General features: G+C 56.4%; 1 protein-coding gene across 1 annotated transcript in view; it reads left to right on the top strand.

Annotated features, from left to right (window-relative positions):
• Window positions 1-16,200, top strand: part of RPTOR (regulatory associated protein of MTOR complex 1) — a 227,815-nt gene that overhangs the window by 43,521 nt on the left and 168,094 nt on the right. The window contains exons 2-3 of the mRNA XM_023519631.1: window positions 3,802-3,904; window positions 15,370-15,452. Of these exons, the coding sequence (XP_023375399.1) occupies window positions 3,802-3,904; window positions 15,370-15,452 (186 nt within the window). The remainder of the gene's footprint in view (window positions 1-3,801; window positions 3,905-15,369; window positions 15,453-16,200) is intronic.

Raw genomic sequence — 16,200 nt, 5'->3', positions numbered from 1 at the left:
ACCGCCCTAGCGGTCACAGGCAGTAGCAGGTGTGCCAGCAGCAGAGCTGCGCAGTTAGTGACCGGGTTCAGTCTCTACCTCCGCTTGTGGGCTCCTTACAGCTCCATGCCTCCGAAAGGTGGGGACCCCACCACCTAGTTGCTGGCCTTTAGCAGAGGGTTAGAACAGACCAGGGTCAAACTGCTTGGTGTGGGGCCTGCGAGGGAGGAGGAGCCCCTGATGGGCGGGGGCCGCAGTGACCAGAAACGGCCGAGTGGAACCCGGCTGCACGCTTCTGGAGGCTGGAGGAGGGGAGGCCGGTGGGTTCCTCGCTGGCCCAGGAGGAGGGTCCCCCTTTGTCCCCGGGTGCGTGCGGTGCCGGATGCTGCTGGCCAGCCTGCAGCCAGACCTAGGATGTAGTGGAGGCCGGGGCAGGCTGCCCCCTGCAACGCTTTGAGTGCGCGCTCCGAGCACGGGGGACGGCGGCCTCTGGGGAAGCCCGCTGGCTGGGCAGAGCAGCCGGCTCTTCAGTAAAGATCAAATCCTGGGAAGGCCTCCTTCCCGCCAGAGGGGCCCGCGGGTGACAGGCCAGGGCTGCACTTGCCTTAGGAAGCAGCCAGACTTGCCCCGGGGTGTACGGCACCCTGTCCAGAGGCCTCGAGACCCGCTGGCCGCGCGGAAGGACACAGTGACCCCGGAGGACCGCCGTCCCCTCAGGCAGAACCACTGGTGTCCAGCAGCTCGTCCTCAAAGGCTGAGTTCGCTGTGGACAAGTGGTGGGCTATGCGGCATGACGAATGTGGATCTCTGCTGCTGGGGATAAAGGCACTGTCACAGATACTGGGAGGTGACGGACGGGACACCGACTGGTTCTTCTCTGATTTTCAGCCCTTTTTCAGGTGAAGGGACCGTTCGTTGCTTGTGGCTCATATGAGAAGATTCTGGCCCGAGTCTGTGGGAGGACGTTGTTCGCCTCTTCCACATGTTGCTGGATTCAGGGAGCAATCCTTTAAAAAGTGATATTATCCTTAATAGATGCATTTTTAAGTGTTGAGAGAGGAAAGACTAAAACACTTCCTTTTTTCACTGTTTTGAACAGAGGGATTTTTTCTCGATGTGATAAAGATTGTATTTCAAGTCAGTAGCCATCATCATTCTCAGTGATGAAACATTTAGGACAATCTCATTAAAGCCAAGTGCAGAGATCTCCACTGACATCATTTTATAATCATTAGCAATACAATTTTGGAAGTTCTGGGCAATGCCATAAGACCTAGAGCAGAAAAAAAAGAACGATTTGTTGGAAAGAATGAGACGAACTCATCCTTATTCATGGTGGTACTTGTGTGCTCACAAAACCTGGGGTCCCCGGAAAGCAGTTACATTTAGTCAAGAATCTAATAAAGGTATTAGCAATTTTCAGTAAGCAACTTTTCTGAGGAAAATGCATGTATAGTAGCATAGTTCCTCCAAATATTCGTGCAGTAGCTAGGAGTGATCTTGAAATGGATAGGACTTCTTGGCGAAGAAAAAAAAGGTGAGAAAAATTAAAAGATTTGACTAAACATATCCTGCGCTCCTGTATAGAAAAACAGGATATTGTGAGGGTGTCACTTCTTGCCAAATTTAATTTATATGTTTAATGCAATTTGTATTTTGAATCTGTTTTTGTTCATTTAACATTATAAGAATTTAATCTTATATAAGTACGCTTAAACACTTCCAAATTTGATTAAACATAGATTGTTTTCACTTGTTTTCCAAGAAACGCTGTGAAGAAAATCTTTACACACAGACTACTCCCTTATTTTTTTTTCTTATGATGAATTCTCACATGTGGAATTACTCGATCAAAGGAGACAATTTTAAATACTCAGTGTTATTAACATGCAGTTAAATGCAACTTTAATTAAAATGTCGGAGTTTAAAAATTGAATAAATAATTTGGAAAAAATAGATGAAGATAAATATAGCTAAGTAGAGGGTTTTTTTTGTTTTTTTGTTTTTAAATTGTGAGAAAGAAAAACCAGCCCTCCAAGTATTGTGACGTGCTGTAAAGATAAATCTTTAAATCAGTGTGTTACAGGCATATGTATTGGTTGGTAGGTGAATGGGGTAAACTCAATTACCCAGGAACAGATTTTGGTTTGCATGGGAATCGGTATACGCTAGGTCATTACAAACCTCTGAGTTTGGGGAGGTATTTCCCAGGGGGATTGGCACAGTTGGCTAGTTTTTGAGAGAATATTAATCCCCATCTTGTATCCTATGCCCATGTGACCGCCGGAGGGCCGGGCGGGTTGAAAGGGAAAGCGAGCCAAGCGGGCACTCATGCGTGGTCGTGTGGGCATCGCTCCTGCGGTCAGCCCCACCCTGGAGGAGCTGCAGGCCCCCCCCGCCCCGGGGTGGGATGTGGCCGGCTGAGCTTTGCCTGGAGGACAGCACAGGTGCAGGTGGCCAGTCGGCACGGCCCCAACCGGGGTGGGGAGGCCACCTGAGCCGCGGCTGTCTGAACCCGGAGTCCCAGCTGGTGAGACCGGAGGCCGGAGGCGCCCAGGCCGAGGGAGCCGTGTGCAGAAGGCCAGGCCCGCGCAGGGACAGGCAGATGGCCAGGGCGTGGGGCGGAGGCAGGAATTGGGTCCTGCAGGCTTTAACGGCGTGCCCAGTGGTGCGGACGTGGATCTGGAAGGTTTGGGGACCGACTGGAAATGGCCGTGAGCTGATGTGTTGAAAGCCTGGTCTGCATGGGTCCTGGACCCGGGGCCAGGAGAGTTCTAGGGAGGCCATGCTGACAGGGCAGGTGTGGGGCTGGTTTGGACCGGGGACTGTGACCAGGACAGACTCGGAGCCATGTAGGAGGTAGGACAGAGAAGATGGAGCTGTGAGTCAGGTGGGCACCCGGACGCAGGAGCGGGGGCGGGGTGAGGCTGGTGACCTGGCCCTCTGAACAGCCACCCTGCGGGAGATGATGGCCCCCTCCCCATGAGTGTGTCACTGCTTCGAGTTACCGCATACCTGAAAACAGCACCTAAGGACACAGACGGGCACCTGGTGGGTGTGACTCAGTAAGTGCTGAGGACAAAGGCACGAATGTAGGGACTCTGGCTTGGCCGGCTGGACACCTCTGCGGGACCCTGGGAGTGAGCAGGGGTGTGGGAGGGCGTTGCAGGTGGCGGGTCCAGGGCTTCTGTGCGCGGGACCCAAGGTGCATTGGGCGATGGACCCCAGACGCGGAAAAGGAATCCGATGCTAAACACCAGACTAGGAAAATATTGGCAACAAGTAATGTGGATGCGGTCTTTAATATGTAAAGAGTACGTGAAAATTAGAAAAAAATCCTTAATGCCAGTTAACAAGTGGTAGTATCAGCAGGAGTAGAGGACCCACAGAAGATAAAAGATACAGTGAATACATAGTTGGACAAAGTTTTCAACTTTACTAATACCCAAGAATCCCAACCAAATCAGCGTGACAGTTTTTCGCTCATCACAAGAATGATGATTTTAAATAACAGGAATAGTGATAACTGGTTGGAGTGCAAATTTGTCGCAAGTTTTTTAAGGGAGTTTAGTACAACGTGTCAGGTGCCTTAGAATGTACTTTTGCTGAAATAATTCTGTTTGTGGACATGCGTCACAAAGAAGCCTGGGAAGGGTCTCCTTCCACATTTGCATTAACTCCGGAACCTCTCGCAGAGAGTCGCTCGTGAGAGGAATGACGGGGTGCGGGTGAGGCGGGGCGGGGGTGAGGCACTGCCACGGTGGGGGACGGCTGACGCTCCCGAGCCCCACATCGACGCGCTTGTTCCTCTTGTGTTCCCAGATGAAGACCGTCAGCGTCGCCTTGGTCCTGTGCCTGAACGTCGGCGTGGACCCTCCGGACGTGGTGAAGACCACCCCCTGCGCGCGTCTGGAGTGCTGGATCGGTAAGCGTGTGTCCCCTCCTCCCCGCCACGGCTGTCCCGAAGGTCACCGGCCAGGGGTTCTGGGCCTGGCCGGGCTTGCCCTGTGTCCCGGCCCTGGGAGTGTCACTTCTTAAGGAGTGTCCCGTAACCTTCAGGTCGCGAGGTGCACCCGCCTCTGATTTGTGGTGAGGAAAGTGCTTCAAGGAAAATTGATGAAATGACTATTGTTGGGTGACATAATCTTCTCCTTTAAATTTGCCCTGCACCCGGCACTTAATGGTAGCCAGATACACTTAAAAACACCCGAAGGCCCGACACCTGCCCGCGCGTACCTCACTTCCACAGTGAGGAGCCCTGTCTCCCCCCAGGGCGGCACCTCGGCGCCCCGTCCACACCCCCCAGGACCTTCAGCGCAGTGCTGAGTGGACACAGCCGGCCGTGTGTCTGGCTCGGGGAGAAAGCGGCAGGCCCTCACAGTGACGCGTGATGCGAGCCAGAGTTCTTTTTAGATGCTTTTCCTAAGGTAGGAAGTTCACTTCTATTCTTAGTTGCTGAGAGTTTTCGTCAAGAATCAATGTCGAATCTTACAAAGTGCTTTCTCAGCCTCTACCGAGATAGTCACCTGGCTTTTTTAGGTCTATCGATGCGGTGAATTGTATCGATTGAGTTTTGGTTGTTGAGCCGACCTTGAATTCCTGGAATAAACCTCACTCGTGTTGTCTTTTCTCTGCATTACTGGGCTTGACTGCTCACACGCTGTTTAGGGGTTCCGCTTCTCTCTTTATGAGGGAATTTGGCCTATGGTTTTTTCCTGCAACATATTTGTCTCGTTTTGGTACCAAGATGCTGCTGCCCTGAATGAGTGAACGGAGAAATACTCCATCTTTTCTGTTTCGCGGAGGAGCTTGTGTCGCGAGGGGAAGTACTTCTCTCTGAGATCCCGTGACTTGTCCGTGAAGCCGTCTCACTGGGGACGTGGCTTTGTTTCTGCTGCTGCTTACTCAGCTTCCTCTCGTTGATGGGATTGCGCTCCCTCTCCCCCGCCAGGCTTCTCCGTCCTAAGCAAAAGCAGAAATCCCCTTCATCTACTTCAAGTAACAAAAACTACAAATGGATCTGAATGGGGAAAAAAAAGTGGTTTTTCCCATTTTACTTGATCGTCTCACTATTTGGGGGTGTCCTAGGCTGACAGTCCTTGTCTCAGCCTCCCCGCCTACAGCCCAAGTCCCCTGCCCCCACACCCAGTGACGGTAGCCGATTTCTGTGGCCGCTTCTCTCAGATACCTTCTTGGCTGTCTGCCATCTCTTGGTGACCATGCTGGTTGAATATGACTTCTTTTAGCCACCACTGTTTCCGCTTCACTTATCCCTCGTCAACGCTGAATTTTATCAAGCGCTCTCCATTTTCTTCTTCTAAATACTGTTATGTTGGGTTTTTCAACACGGCTCCCTTCCCAGCCTGGGCCCGTCATGTGCTCCGAGGGCTGCGGGCTGTCCGGGCTTGTGTGGGTGCTGGTGTCTGAGTGTGGGAGGGCACCGGGCACCCCGAGGCTTGGCTGTTACTAGAGTCTCTAGCCTCCCACCCCCGCACAGAAACCAAAAGGACCCGTTCTCACACCTCACACAGTCTCTCTGACCGCTATTTATGGGACGATGTCAGTGAAAATGGAAAGAATTCCTTACTTCCTTCTTGGTATAAAAGAGCCAGCAAATGAATAGATTTTTTATGTTTTAAAAACTTTTCTGCAATTTAGGAATATAATCTTTGTGAGAATGGGTTTTGAGTTCGTAAGGGCACATGGCTTTCTCAGTTGAAAATTTTCACTTGTTCTTCATTAAGCGGTAGAGCTGGTCCTGTGATGGTGACTTTAACAATAATAAAGAGCGCTAGAGGTTGGATTCGTCACGTTTGCAGGGGTGTCTGGCAGACCGTATTTAAATTTTTATTTTGCAAAAGCATTCGAGTCGCAGGTACCGTGCCAAGCAGCTTCCCCCCAGGTCCGTTTGAGAGTCAGTTGCCGAGGTAATGCCACGTCACCTCTGAATGCTGTCGCGTGTCACTCCTCCAGACGAGAGTTTCTCTCTCAGAGTCACAGCTCGGTCGTCAGGATCGGGGTGAGCACGGGCACTGAGCCACCATGTGCCCCACGGTGTGCAGGCTTGCCGCTTGTCCCCTTCACAGCACAAGGACCTGGCTCAGTGTCGTGTGGACACTGCCCTAACTTGGCCTCATTCGTCCTCCACGGTCCTCAGCCTTTCCTTGGCCTTCGTGACCTTGATGCTCAGAAAGTTGCAGGCTCCGCTGAGTAGAGTGTCCCTGATGGCAACTCAGGTGCAAATTCCGGTTCTGCTTGTTTGGCAGGGGGTCACAGAGGAGATTCGCGCGCCCCCCTGCCCCCACGGCGTCCTGCTGGGCGGCTAGTGGCCTTGATTTTCCCCAGTACTGGCTGCGCGGCGCTCTCGTCATTAGCCGGTGCCTGCGGGAGCCTGGCACTGTGGCACTGCCCGTCGCCCTCAAAAGTTAACGAGCGCTTTTGGGAAGAGGTGCTCTGAGGCCGTGTAAACATTCCTTTCTTCTCCATGCTTGCAGTTTATTCAGTTTGACTCGTGGTTTCCTTTTTTATTCAGTGGATCGTAACCCGATACCATCATTCATCGTGATGCCGAACTCGTTGCGCACTGAGCCTGTGGGACGCGCTGCCCTGGCTCGCGTGGCCCCGCTGCTGCTTTTCCTGCTCTGCACTCCTCCCAGGCGCCAGCGCCCTTGGTGGCGTGTGGCACTCGGACGGCGAGGTGCCCCCATGGGGACCAGTGTGTTGCGGCACCTCTGTCATGGACGCATGCGTGTGTGCACGTGCACACGCGTGTGTCCTGTGTGCCCACGGCCACGTCTGCGGTCCTGCAGCGTCTGTAGACGTGCACTTACACCCGTGCTCCCCATTCCACCCAAGAGGGGTCTCCCTGCATGCCGCACCCTCCCGACGGCGTGGACCTTGGTGTCTGTCCCCAGTGTGCCTGCTGCTGTGCCGCTGCCTCCCGTGGGAACCGTGCTCGTCCCTGCCATCGGTGGCCTTCTCAGACCCCTTCATTCTGCACCGACCCCTTTCCCCACAGACGTCTGCCCTCCGTGTCCCCACACCCCGTGTGGGTCACCCCTCCTTCCTTCCCTTATGTGGGCTCCAAGCCCTTCATCAGACTGGACAGCCCATTCCCGGCCACCACTGCCCCCCTCGTCCTGGAGCAGATGGCAGCCTGCCCAGCCCCACCTAATGGCTTTGGGATTGTTCAAGGAAGGAGTTCAGCATTTCCAATAAGTGCTTTAGGTTTAGGCTCGGCCAGCTCAAAGGACAGTGATGTACCTGCAGCCACGGTTGAGAGCTGGGGCCCAGCTGGGGCGGTAATGGGGTCCATCTTGTGTGGGGCACGGTGCTTCACGGATGCTCGGGGGGAGCCAGCTTCCAGCAGACAGCTGCATGGCCTGTGTGGTCGGGCAAGGGCACTGGGGGAGGTCATCTACCGAGACAGCGAGCCCTGGCCAGAGGGAGAGGGCCCCAGGCATGTGTGGGTGTGCCGCCTGTGACAGAGACCCCCTGGGTGGGCAAACCTAGGGGAGCCGTGGGGCTGGACAAGGAGTTCCCGGTGAGTCGTCACAGGCCGTGCCCTCCAGTGAGAACTGGGGGCCAAGATGGCGAGGGGGAAGACGGGGTGAAGGCTGTGTGGGGGCTACGCTGCCGAGGCAGGGAGCCCAGGCTCTGTGACGGGTGCCTGGAGCGTGTTGTGGCTCTGGAGGGGCTGGGGCCAGAGGAGGACCCCCGCCCGGGTCGGCGCAGCCACAGCACTTCAAGGGGCGCTCGAGTGCGAAGGCAGAGTGGCACTTTGATCTGGCCTCAGCGTTTTGTGCTCTCCCGCCAGACATCACGACCCCGGCTTCACCCACGCCAGTGCCTCTTCAGTAGGTCACCTCGCTGTTCCGAGCCTTAGTTTCCTCTTGTGTTCACTGATGGCACCTTCCTCCTGGCCTAGGGAGGGGTCTAGCTGAGGGGACGTGGCTCTGTGCAGAGACGCTCGCAGCAAGAAGCAATGCTCATGCCTGCACCCCACCCCACCCCGCCCTACTCCAACCCCCCTCCCCCCCCCCCCCACACCCAGCCCCTAATCCAGCGTGGGGCTCCGTGCACCAGCTCCATTCTAGGTGCTCGTGCGTGATGCCACCTGGGCGTGCCTGGCAGTCGCGGCTCCCTCCAGTGGGAGAGTTCTGGCAGATGTCACAGTGGAGTGCTACGTGTTTCCTGTTTTGTTTTACAAAGCAGACGTTAAATATGTCCAGTAGCGCCCAGCGTCTGCGTGCCTCCCTCAGGCCTGTGCACGTGGGGTCCCTGTGCTCGTGGGGTCGCTGTGTGCCAGCCGGGGCCGGGGGCGGGTGCCAGTTGGTGCTTTGGCCACAGACACGTTTCAGACACGAGATGTCTGTGCTGCTCTATCTTGGGACGAGGGGTACATGTTGCCAAAAAGGAGGCGCTCCCTTCCCTTCGGCCTTTCGTGTGCCTGTGCGGGCAGCGCCTGCACTCGTGGGTGGGGAGGAGGCACTGCTTCCAGAGGCCTGGGGGGAAGTGCATGCGAAGTGGCCCTTTAGGCTGTCCAGTGGTGACAAAGACCGCTGTCACCAAGACAGGCAAGTAGAAGATACAGCCTGCTACTCTGGACTGAGCACGTGGCCTCCGGAGGGCCCGCCGTCTCCCTTCGCGACACTGAGGCTCGGCCAGGGGGTTCCAGCCCCGCGGGGAATGGCAGCACCGGGGCATAGGCCCCAGGAGCTGCTGGGGACCCGCAGGAGAGGGTGTCGGGGGCTCCCGGGCATCCCAGCTCTAACACGGTCCCCGCCCCCACCCCGTTCCCCCACGTAACAAGGTGCTGGCTGTTTCGTAGTGGTGACACTTGCCTCTGCCCAGAGAAGCAGGGGAGAGGCCGCTCTGTTTGGGGCCGACGTAAATGCCATCACGGCAGCGCAAGAGCCGCCCTGCCAAGCATGGCGCACGCCTGGTGGGGGACGCTGGTGTTCGGAAGCAGAGTAGTGGGGCAACGGTGGACGGGACGGGCACCATGGCCAAGGTCGTTCCGTGCTGGCCCACGTGCTGTGCTTTGTGCGTGGGAAGGGCAGAGGCCATGCTGTGCCGGGAGGTCCTGCTTCAGCGAAGCGTCGCGAGGCGCCTGGCTTTGTCCCCTTGTTCCCAAGAGCAGCATCTCCTTCCTGCCACACTCATGGGCACCGGCGCCCTGTGTAGAGGAGCTGCAAGGAGTGGTGACCGCCCTTCCCGTAGGTGGACTGTGCAGAGCACGGTCACAGGCGCCCTCACTCCGTTCTGACGGCAGACGTGGGGTCGAGAGGTCCGTCCAGCTGGTCAACACGTGTTTGTTGCGTGGGAACTTCGGGGTTGAGCCCTGTGTGCTCAGCAGAAGCCGTGCTCCCTGCTGCGAGGTGCTTGTGCTCAGCTGGGGAGGTGTGGCTGGTGGCACCAGTGACACAGGAATTGCTGTGGGTGGGAGTCAGGACAGGCCACGCGGAGGGACGGGGCCCTGGAGGCGGAGAGGGGACGTGAGGAAGAGAAGCAGCTGGCAGTGCGGGCCGGGCTCCGGGTGACTCGCGGGGACACTGTGCCTTCAGCCGGCCCCTCTGCCCTCAGGCTCCAGGTTTAGAGCCCTGCTTCCTTTGTCCGGTGACAGTGGCCTCACGTGGTGGCATCCCCGACTCCCCTGTACTTCAGCGCTGGGTGCTCTGGCCGCTCCTCCATTCTATTGACAGTTCGTGTGACACAGCAGTGGGCCACGCGGGACTCAGTCTGTTTTGTGGACGTGGCAGCAAGGCTGCTGGGTGGTGAGGACAGAGCTGGATCGTAGAGAAGGGTCCCACCGCAAGACCCCCAGACCTGGGGAAGGCTGCGGTCAGCCACTAGCCAGAGCGTCTCTGTCACAGGCAGAGCAGCCGGGGTCTCCCAAGTCTGCCTGCGAGCTCAGGAAGATGAAATGCCTCGCACTGTGCACGCAGCTCATTATCAAATACGTGGAGGTGCTTTATGGCTCTTATAATAGAGCCATTAAAAGCCTTGTCTGATTTCAGAGGGGCCCTTTGCAGTTATGTATAGTCTCAGCAAAGAATCAGTCTCTCAAGGTTACACAGCTAATTAGTGGCAGAGTTCTGGAAAGCCATACAGAGAAATGTGCCCTCGCTCTAGTAGGCAGGACTCCGTTAATACGTCAGTTAACAGATACTTATGAAACGGCCGCCGGATGTAAGCTGCAGAGAGCAGCGAGCTCTGCGTGGTTTTGACTTTGAACTTGTGGTGAAATGCAGCATGCAGGCCGAGACGCACGCTGGTGCACGCATGTGGGTCACACACAGGTCAAGACAGCCTTACGGGGGCCCGGAGGCCCTGTCGTGTTGCGCGTCACCTGCAGCCCCTGCCCCCCAGGCCTCCACTCTGACAGCTTACGCTGTTTTGCTGCTTCTCGTCTTCTACACGAAGAAGCATAAGGAGGCTCTGCAGGGGCCGTGCCTGTCCTCATGGTGGGCTGACAGGGTTCAAGGTCACTGGGTCCTGCTGCCTGGGCCCTGCCCTCGTCAGGCCCCGCGGGAGCCCAGCCAGCAAGGGCGTCTCCACCGTGAGCCCCAGGCGCCACAGTGTGAGCCAACCCGTCAGCCGTCGGCGGTGGAGCGCGGGCTCTTTTAAAGGGAAAACAGAAAAGTTGTGTGTGAAGAGGTGGGAAGTTAAAAAAAAAAAAAAGCTCCACTTCTCAGACTGGCCAAATGCCAGCACCCGCGGTGACTCTGTGACTATGACCCAAGTCACTCAGCCAGCGCCTTGTCTGCGTCACGAGGTGGGTTGGACGAGGCTCCCGTGAGCGTGACGGAGCGCGTGATGGCAGCGGGGCTGCAGACAGGAACGTCCCTGAAAGGCTGACATTCCACGCGGCCGCCAGTCACCGTCTACGGGTCCCCTGCCTCCGCCCACCCGCCCACCGCATTCATGAAACATGAGCCCACGAAGCATCGGAAGCGTTTGGCCGAGAGACCTACAGTTTTAAGTTTACGTTCTGGCCGCTTCACCCCTCAGATGGGTGACGCTGGCAGCGGCGTCCGTCGGGGGCGTCACGCGGCATCCTCAGGGGCGTCACACGGCGTCCGTCGGGGGCGTCACGCGGCGTCCGTCGGGGGTGTCACTGGCGTCCTCAGGGGCGTCACGCGGCGTCCGTCGGGGGCGTCACGCGGCGTCGTCGGGGGCGTCACTGGCGTTTGAGTTACTGCAGCGCTGCGCGTGTTGCTTCACTTGTCTCGCTCTGCCGCGTCCCGTTCCCCTCTCATTCCCCCCCCCCAGTCCCGTCACATTCTCCGGGGGAACCGTAAGACTGATTGGCCTCGGGGACCCCCAGCAGCCTGGACGTGACCGCCTACCAAGTTGGCGACACCCGGTGATCGGCCAGTGGCTGTTCTCCCTGCTCGGGTGGCGGGTCAGCAACTTAAGACCAGGGCAGGCGGAGCAGGTGCAGCTGTCTGGCCGCTATGGCCACGGCTGAGGACATCCGGTGTCAGGGTGCTCAGGCAAGTGTGGCAGCACCCCCCGCACCCCGGCTCTGCACACTCCCCAGCTCTGCACACTTTCGAGACGGCCTCGTGTGAGCAGGGGGTGGTGCGGCGTTGGGGGCCTGGGCGGTCCAGGGGGTGACATTCAAGGGGCCTCGCCCCAACCTGTGGGCCTTCGGCCCTCCCTCCCTCGTCGTGGCCCTGGCGAGAGCACGCGTGAGCATCGCCCGGTCAGCGTGGCTCCCCGACGGGCCTCGTATCTCTTTATGGAGGAAACCGTTTCCGGCCTCGTGACCACAGGTCGCAGCCAGTGCGGGCCACGAGGGCGCTGCACGGAGGCGGGGGCGCACGGACGCGGGCTCCGACCCCCTCTGCGTCCTCGATTGGTCGCCGTGCGCTGGCACAGCTGCTGCTGGAGTCGCGTTGTCTGGTGAGGCTTCGCCTCCCTCTGCTGTGTTTCTGCGCTGAGCTGGCCCTTGACTTTCGCTTTCCGACCCTAATTCGTTCCTGTCTCTTTGCCAGTCTTGTGATTCAGATTACAGCACCGTTGACTGGGGTCGTTAAAATTCAAGGCTAACGCCTGATGCCCTGAGTCATCAGTGGCGGCACTTTCCACCCGGGTCTCCCCAGCTCGTCCTCGCAGCCCACTGCCCAGGCACTTCCTGAGCAGTGGGCCCAGATGCCCAGGGAGGGGCCTGGCGCCGCTGCTGTGGGGAGCCCCCGATGCCTTTGACGTCCCCACCATAGAGGTCTTCCTTGACTTCATAATCCCCGTTATTCTTTAAATCAAGGTAGCACACGCGTACCCTAAAAATCAAGTGGTAGTGAAAGGCGTATCGGGAGAAGCCCCGCAGAGGGATCTCCTGGAGCCCTCTCTCATCTCGCTACGTGAACTTTTCTCCGTAGTTACAAATTTGCTAGTTACTTCTATTTGCTAAATTTTCTGTGAACTAATGAGTTTGTTGTTTTTTTTACGTATATCCACTAGATCTGTCAGATGCTGTCAGTGATTTTTCTAGTGTTCCAGTCTATTAGTTCCCGTGGGACTCCTTGGTCTCTAGACCTGGTACATGGTCCCTCTGTCTCCCTCCGTCTCCCTCTGTCTCCTGACTCTCTTGTTTCCAGACCCTTCGTCACCTCCTGCAATGTGTTTCCCAGCAAAAGAGCGTGAGAGCAGATTTGTGAGTGTCGCTTGTCTGAGGAGATCTCTGTGCCATCCCCAGACGAGAGTCGGTGAGACTCATTACCACGGAGTCTCCGGTGGCATTGCTGTGTTCCGTCCAGCTTTCTCTGTCGTGGGGAAGCTGGGAGTTGTTCCTGTTCCTGGTCCCTCTGAGGACTCCCCTTTGTCTTTCACTCTCAGCGGTTCACCTGTGATGGGTCTGGGTGTGAATTTCCTTGCGTTAATCCTGTGTGCGCTTCACTGTGCGTTTGTGCCTCTCACCAGATCTGGAGGTTAGCAGGCCTCTGTCTTCAGTGCTTTTTGAGCTCCGCACTTGTTTCTTGTTCCGAGACCCCAGTGACACAAACCTTAGACCTTCTGCTACCGTCCCCAGGTCCCTGAGGCTCCTCCCTCCGGAGCCATTCATTGCATTTCTGCAAGGTGGATCTTGGGTTCTGCCCAGGTGGGGCTGTGTGGCGGGCGGCCAGGGGCGGGAAGAGGTTAGCTGGCACATGTAGCCAGGTGCAGGGTGGCGTCTGGGAGACTTTGGGGGACTGGGGTGGAACAATCGGTGCGTGGAAAATGAGGAAGTGTCCTTGTGGTACACCAGTGGGCTCAGCAGTGGGTGATGTTTCCATGGACACGCTCATGCACAGCACTGGGCACTTAATGGAAACGTGGCGTGTGGGAGAGGAGGTAGTCATCCTGTCCTCTGTAGGAGAAGGGTAGGTGCTGGTATCAGCAGTGAAAATAAAAAGTAGTGACGTCGGCATCTGGTGTAGGACAGCCTGGGGCAGGTGTCAGAAGCAACAGCTGGTGGCGTTGCAGGTGGCTGGGTGGGGTGGGGGCCGCTGTTGGGTTTCAAGCCTGTGATGCTGGCCGACCCCTTGAGCCCACTGAGTGAGTGAGTGTGTGCGCAAGTGTGTGTATGTGTGCTTGTGAGTGTGTGCGTGTGTGTGAGTGTGTGCAAGTGAGTGTGTGTGTGAGTATATGCATGACTGTGCATGTGCGTGAGTGAGTGTGTGCTTGCGAGTGTGTGTGTGCGAGTATGCAAGTGAGTGAGTGTGTGAGTATATGCGTGAGTGTGCATGTGCGTGAGTGAGTGTGTGCATGCGTGTGTGTGTGAGAGAGACTCCGAGTCTGAAGATGCGTGGGAAGGCTCTGGTCAGCAGGGCGAGGCGGGACCCACGGGCACACGGTGACAAGGCACAGGGTTTCTGAGAGAGCGGTTGGGGCTGGCGTGCAGAGCGTCAGGTGGGAGACTTGGTCTCGGTGTGGAGGAGGGCGAGGTGGCAGCCAGCGAGGTGCTCTGCTGTCCTGCCGCCCCGCCCCGCCTCTGGATTAAAATCAGGAACCTCGCTGAGAGGAGTGTCAGACAGCCACACTCGGTGTGCTTGGGGACCCTCAGGGACCCTCAGGGACCCCCGGTCGGACCTGTTTCTGTAATTCTAGTCAGATGTCACTGGCCTTACCCTGCACTGCCGGCTGCAGTGACGGTGCAGAAGTGACGGGTGAAGCTGCTGGTGCCTGAGCAGGGACAAAAGGCACTTCCACCTGAAGGATCCACAGGCGGCCCTGCGTGCTTGGCAGGCATCTTCTGGAGGAGGAACTAAGTGAGCCGTCACTTTAAGGAGAACAGCTGACAGTGTTTGTTGCCAGTGGTGGGAGTTGAGACTTCAGAAGCTCAGCGCACAGGTGTTTTGTAAATGCACAGTGACCATGGTACAGCATCACCTGTGGGTGACAGATGCAGTCGAAGTGGAAGATGGACCAAGGGGTTTTGATGTGACAGAGTTCGAGTTCATTGCTGTGGTTTCAGACTCCGCATCGCAAGTCATCTTAAGCTGTGGCTGAGTTTTGGTGCGGTAGCAAAGACGACGGCCACGCTCAGCCAAAGAGGCCGTTTAACATGCCAACGACGTGCATGTGTGGGGGGCGGGACTTTACTCGAATATGTCACCTGAAACCACAGATTGTGACGGGCGGATGCAAAAGCAGATGTGGAAGTTCAGCTGTCACGAACAAAACCAGATGTTAAAGAAACTGCAAAATGTAAAACGCTGCTGCTCATTAGTTTGGGGGTGAATAGTCTTTTTTTCCATAATGTTTATGTTCAAATAGAATGGCTTCGTTATTTCTTTTGAATGAATAAGGGAATATTTTTCAAAGTGCTCATCTTCATTTTCAGTACAGTAAATGCTAAGACGCAGCCGCTGAAGCAGAGCTGTCTGAAGGGCACAGAGCTCCCGAGACAGGGTGGCTCTAGGAGCCACCCCCGAACCAGGCCGGCAAACCGCCAGCATGTGCACGTGAAACCAGGCATAGATGCACGCGACTTAAACACACCACCTCTGTCCCTGTGTCTCTTCCTGTGCACACGAGAGCTGCATGTGGCAGTGGGCAGCGGATCCGCGCTGCAGGCCACTCGGCGCGGTGCCTCTGTCGGACAGGCGCAGCCCGATGCAGAGCCCGGACAGGAGCCCGGGAGCCAACCAGCCCACGTGTGGAAGGCCGCAGGTGCCGAGACACGGTGGGGAGGCCGGTCGCGGGCCTGTCGAGTCCAGCCCTTTTCTTGGGCATGGTGGAGGACCCCAGCAGCCCCCTTAGCCGGGGACAGCTGAACCTCAGCCCTGTCGTGTGGCCTGAGTCAGAGGTGATTTGAAGTGAGCTGTGTAAGAGGAAACTCGGACAGGGTCAGCAGAGGCGGGAACGCTCACTTAAAGGTCTCTCTTTCCGTTGCTTCCTCAGATCCTCTGTCGATGGGCCCACAGAAGGCTCTGGAAACCATCGGAGCGAACTTGCAGAAGCAGTACGAGAACTGGCAGCCGCGGGTAAGCCTCCTGTTCGCTGTTCTCTACGTTTCTTACAGCAGGACTCCCCGGCTCCTTTCAGACAGGCTTTGAATCCAGGCAAGAAGCATTTCCGACCCCCACGGCCTGGGACTCCGCGATGGACGCCCCCCAACACCGCTGCCGCGTCCCCCCTTTCAGCCCCTGAGCGTGAAGCCCACGTGCGGCGTGACCCCTGCTTTGGGTGATGTGTCATTTGTTTTGCCCACGTCCTCTCCCTCCGCCCATCTTTAGAAAAGAAAAAGTAATTTTCATATTACTCTTAAGTCAAGCTTTTCATTCTACACAGGAAATGTATTTTCAGTAACTTTCCTGCAACTCAACTAGTGAGAGCTGTGTCTCCTGCCTTCCGTTTGCAAACAGTTGAGAAGCTAAGTGCTCAGTGTTCAAAAGATGACACCTATCATGTGCCTTGTCTTTGAACCAAAGGTAGAGCTCTTTACAGGAGCCAGTTACCAATTACTGTGTTTTTTTGTGGCTTACATCTTACAGTTTTTTTTTTTTAATAAAAGAAAAGTGGCACGGAATATGATAACGGCGCCAAATTGCCTTTAAGATCCCGAGTTATTTGGAAACCACCCAAAGACATATTTCCTTTAGCTTTTCTCATTAACTGCTTTGAGGATTTAGTCATTTTAATAGAAACTTAGAAATTTGGGGTGTTTCTGCAGGTGCCTTTCTATTCGGCTTTGTGCGATGGGCAGGTTCTGGAATGATGCGAGGGGTCCGA

This window comes from Pteropus vampyrus, unplaced genomic scaffold (assembly GCF_000151845.1).
Source record: "Pteropus vampyrus isolate Shadow unplaced genomic scaffold, Pvam_2.0 Scaffold227, whole genome shotgun sequence".
NCBI classification, from domain to species: domain Eukaryota; kingdom Metazoa; phylum Chordata; class Mammalia; order Chiroptera; family Pteropodidae; genus Pteropus; species Pteropus vampyrus.
This window is presented reverse-complemented; position numbering and strand designations above follow the sequence as displayed.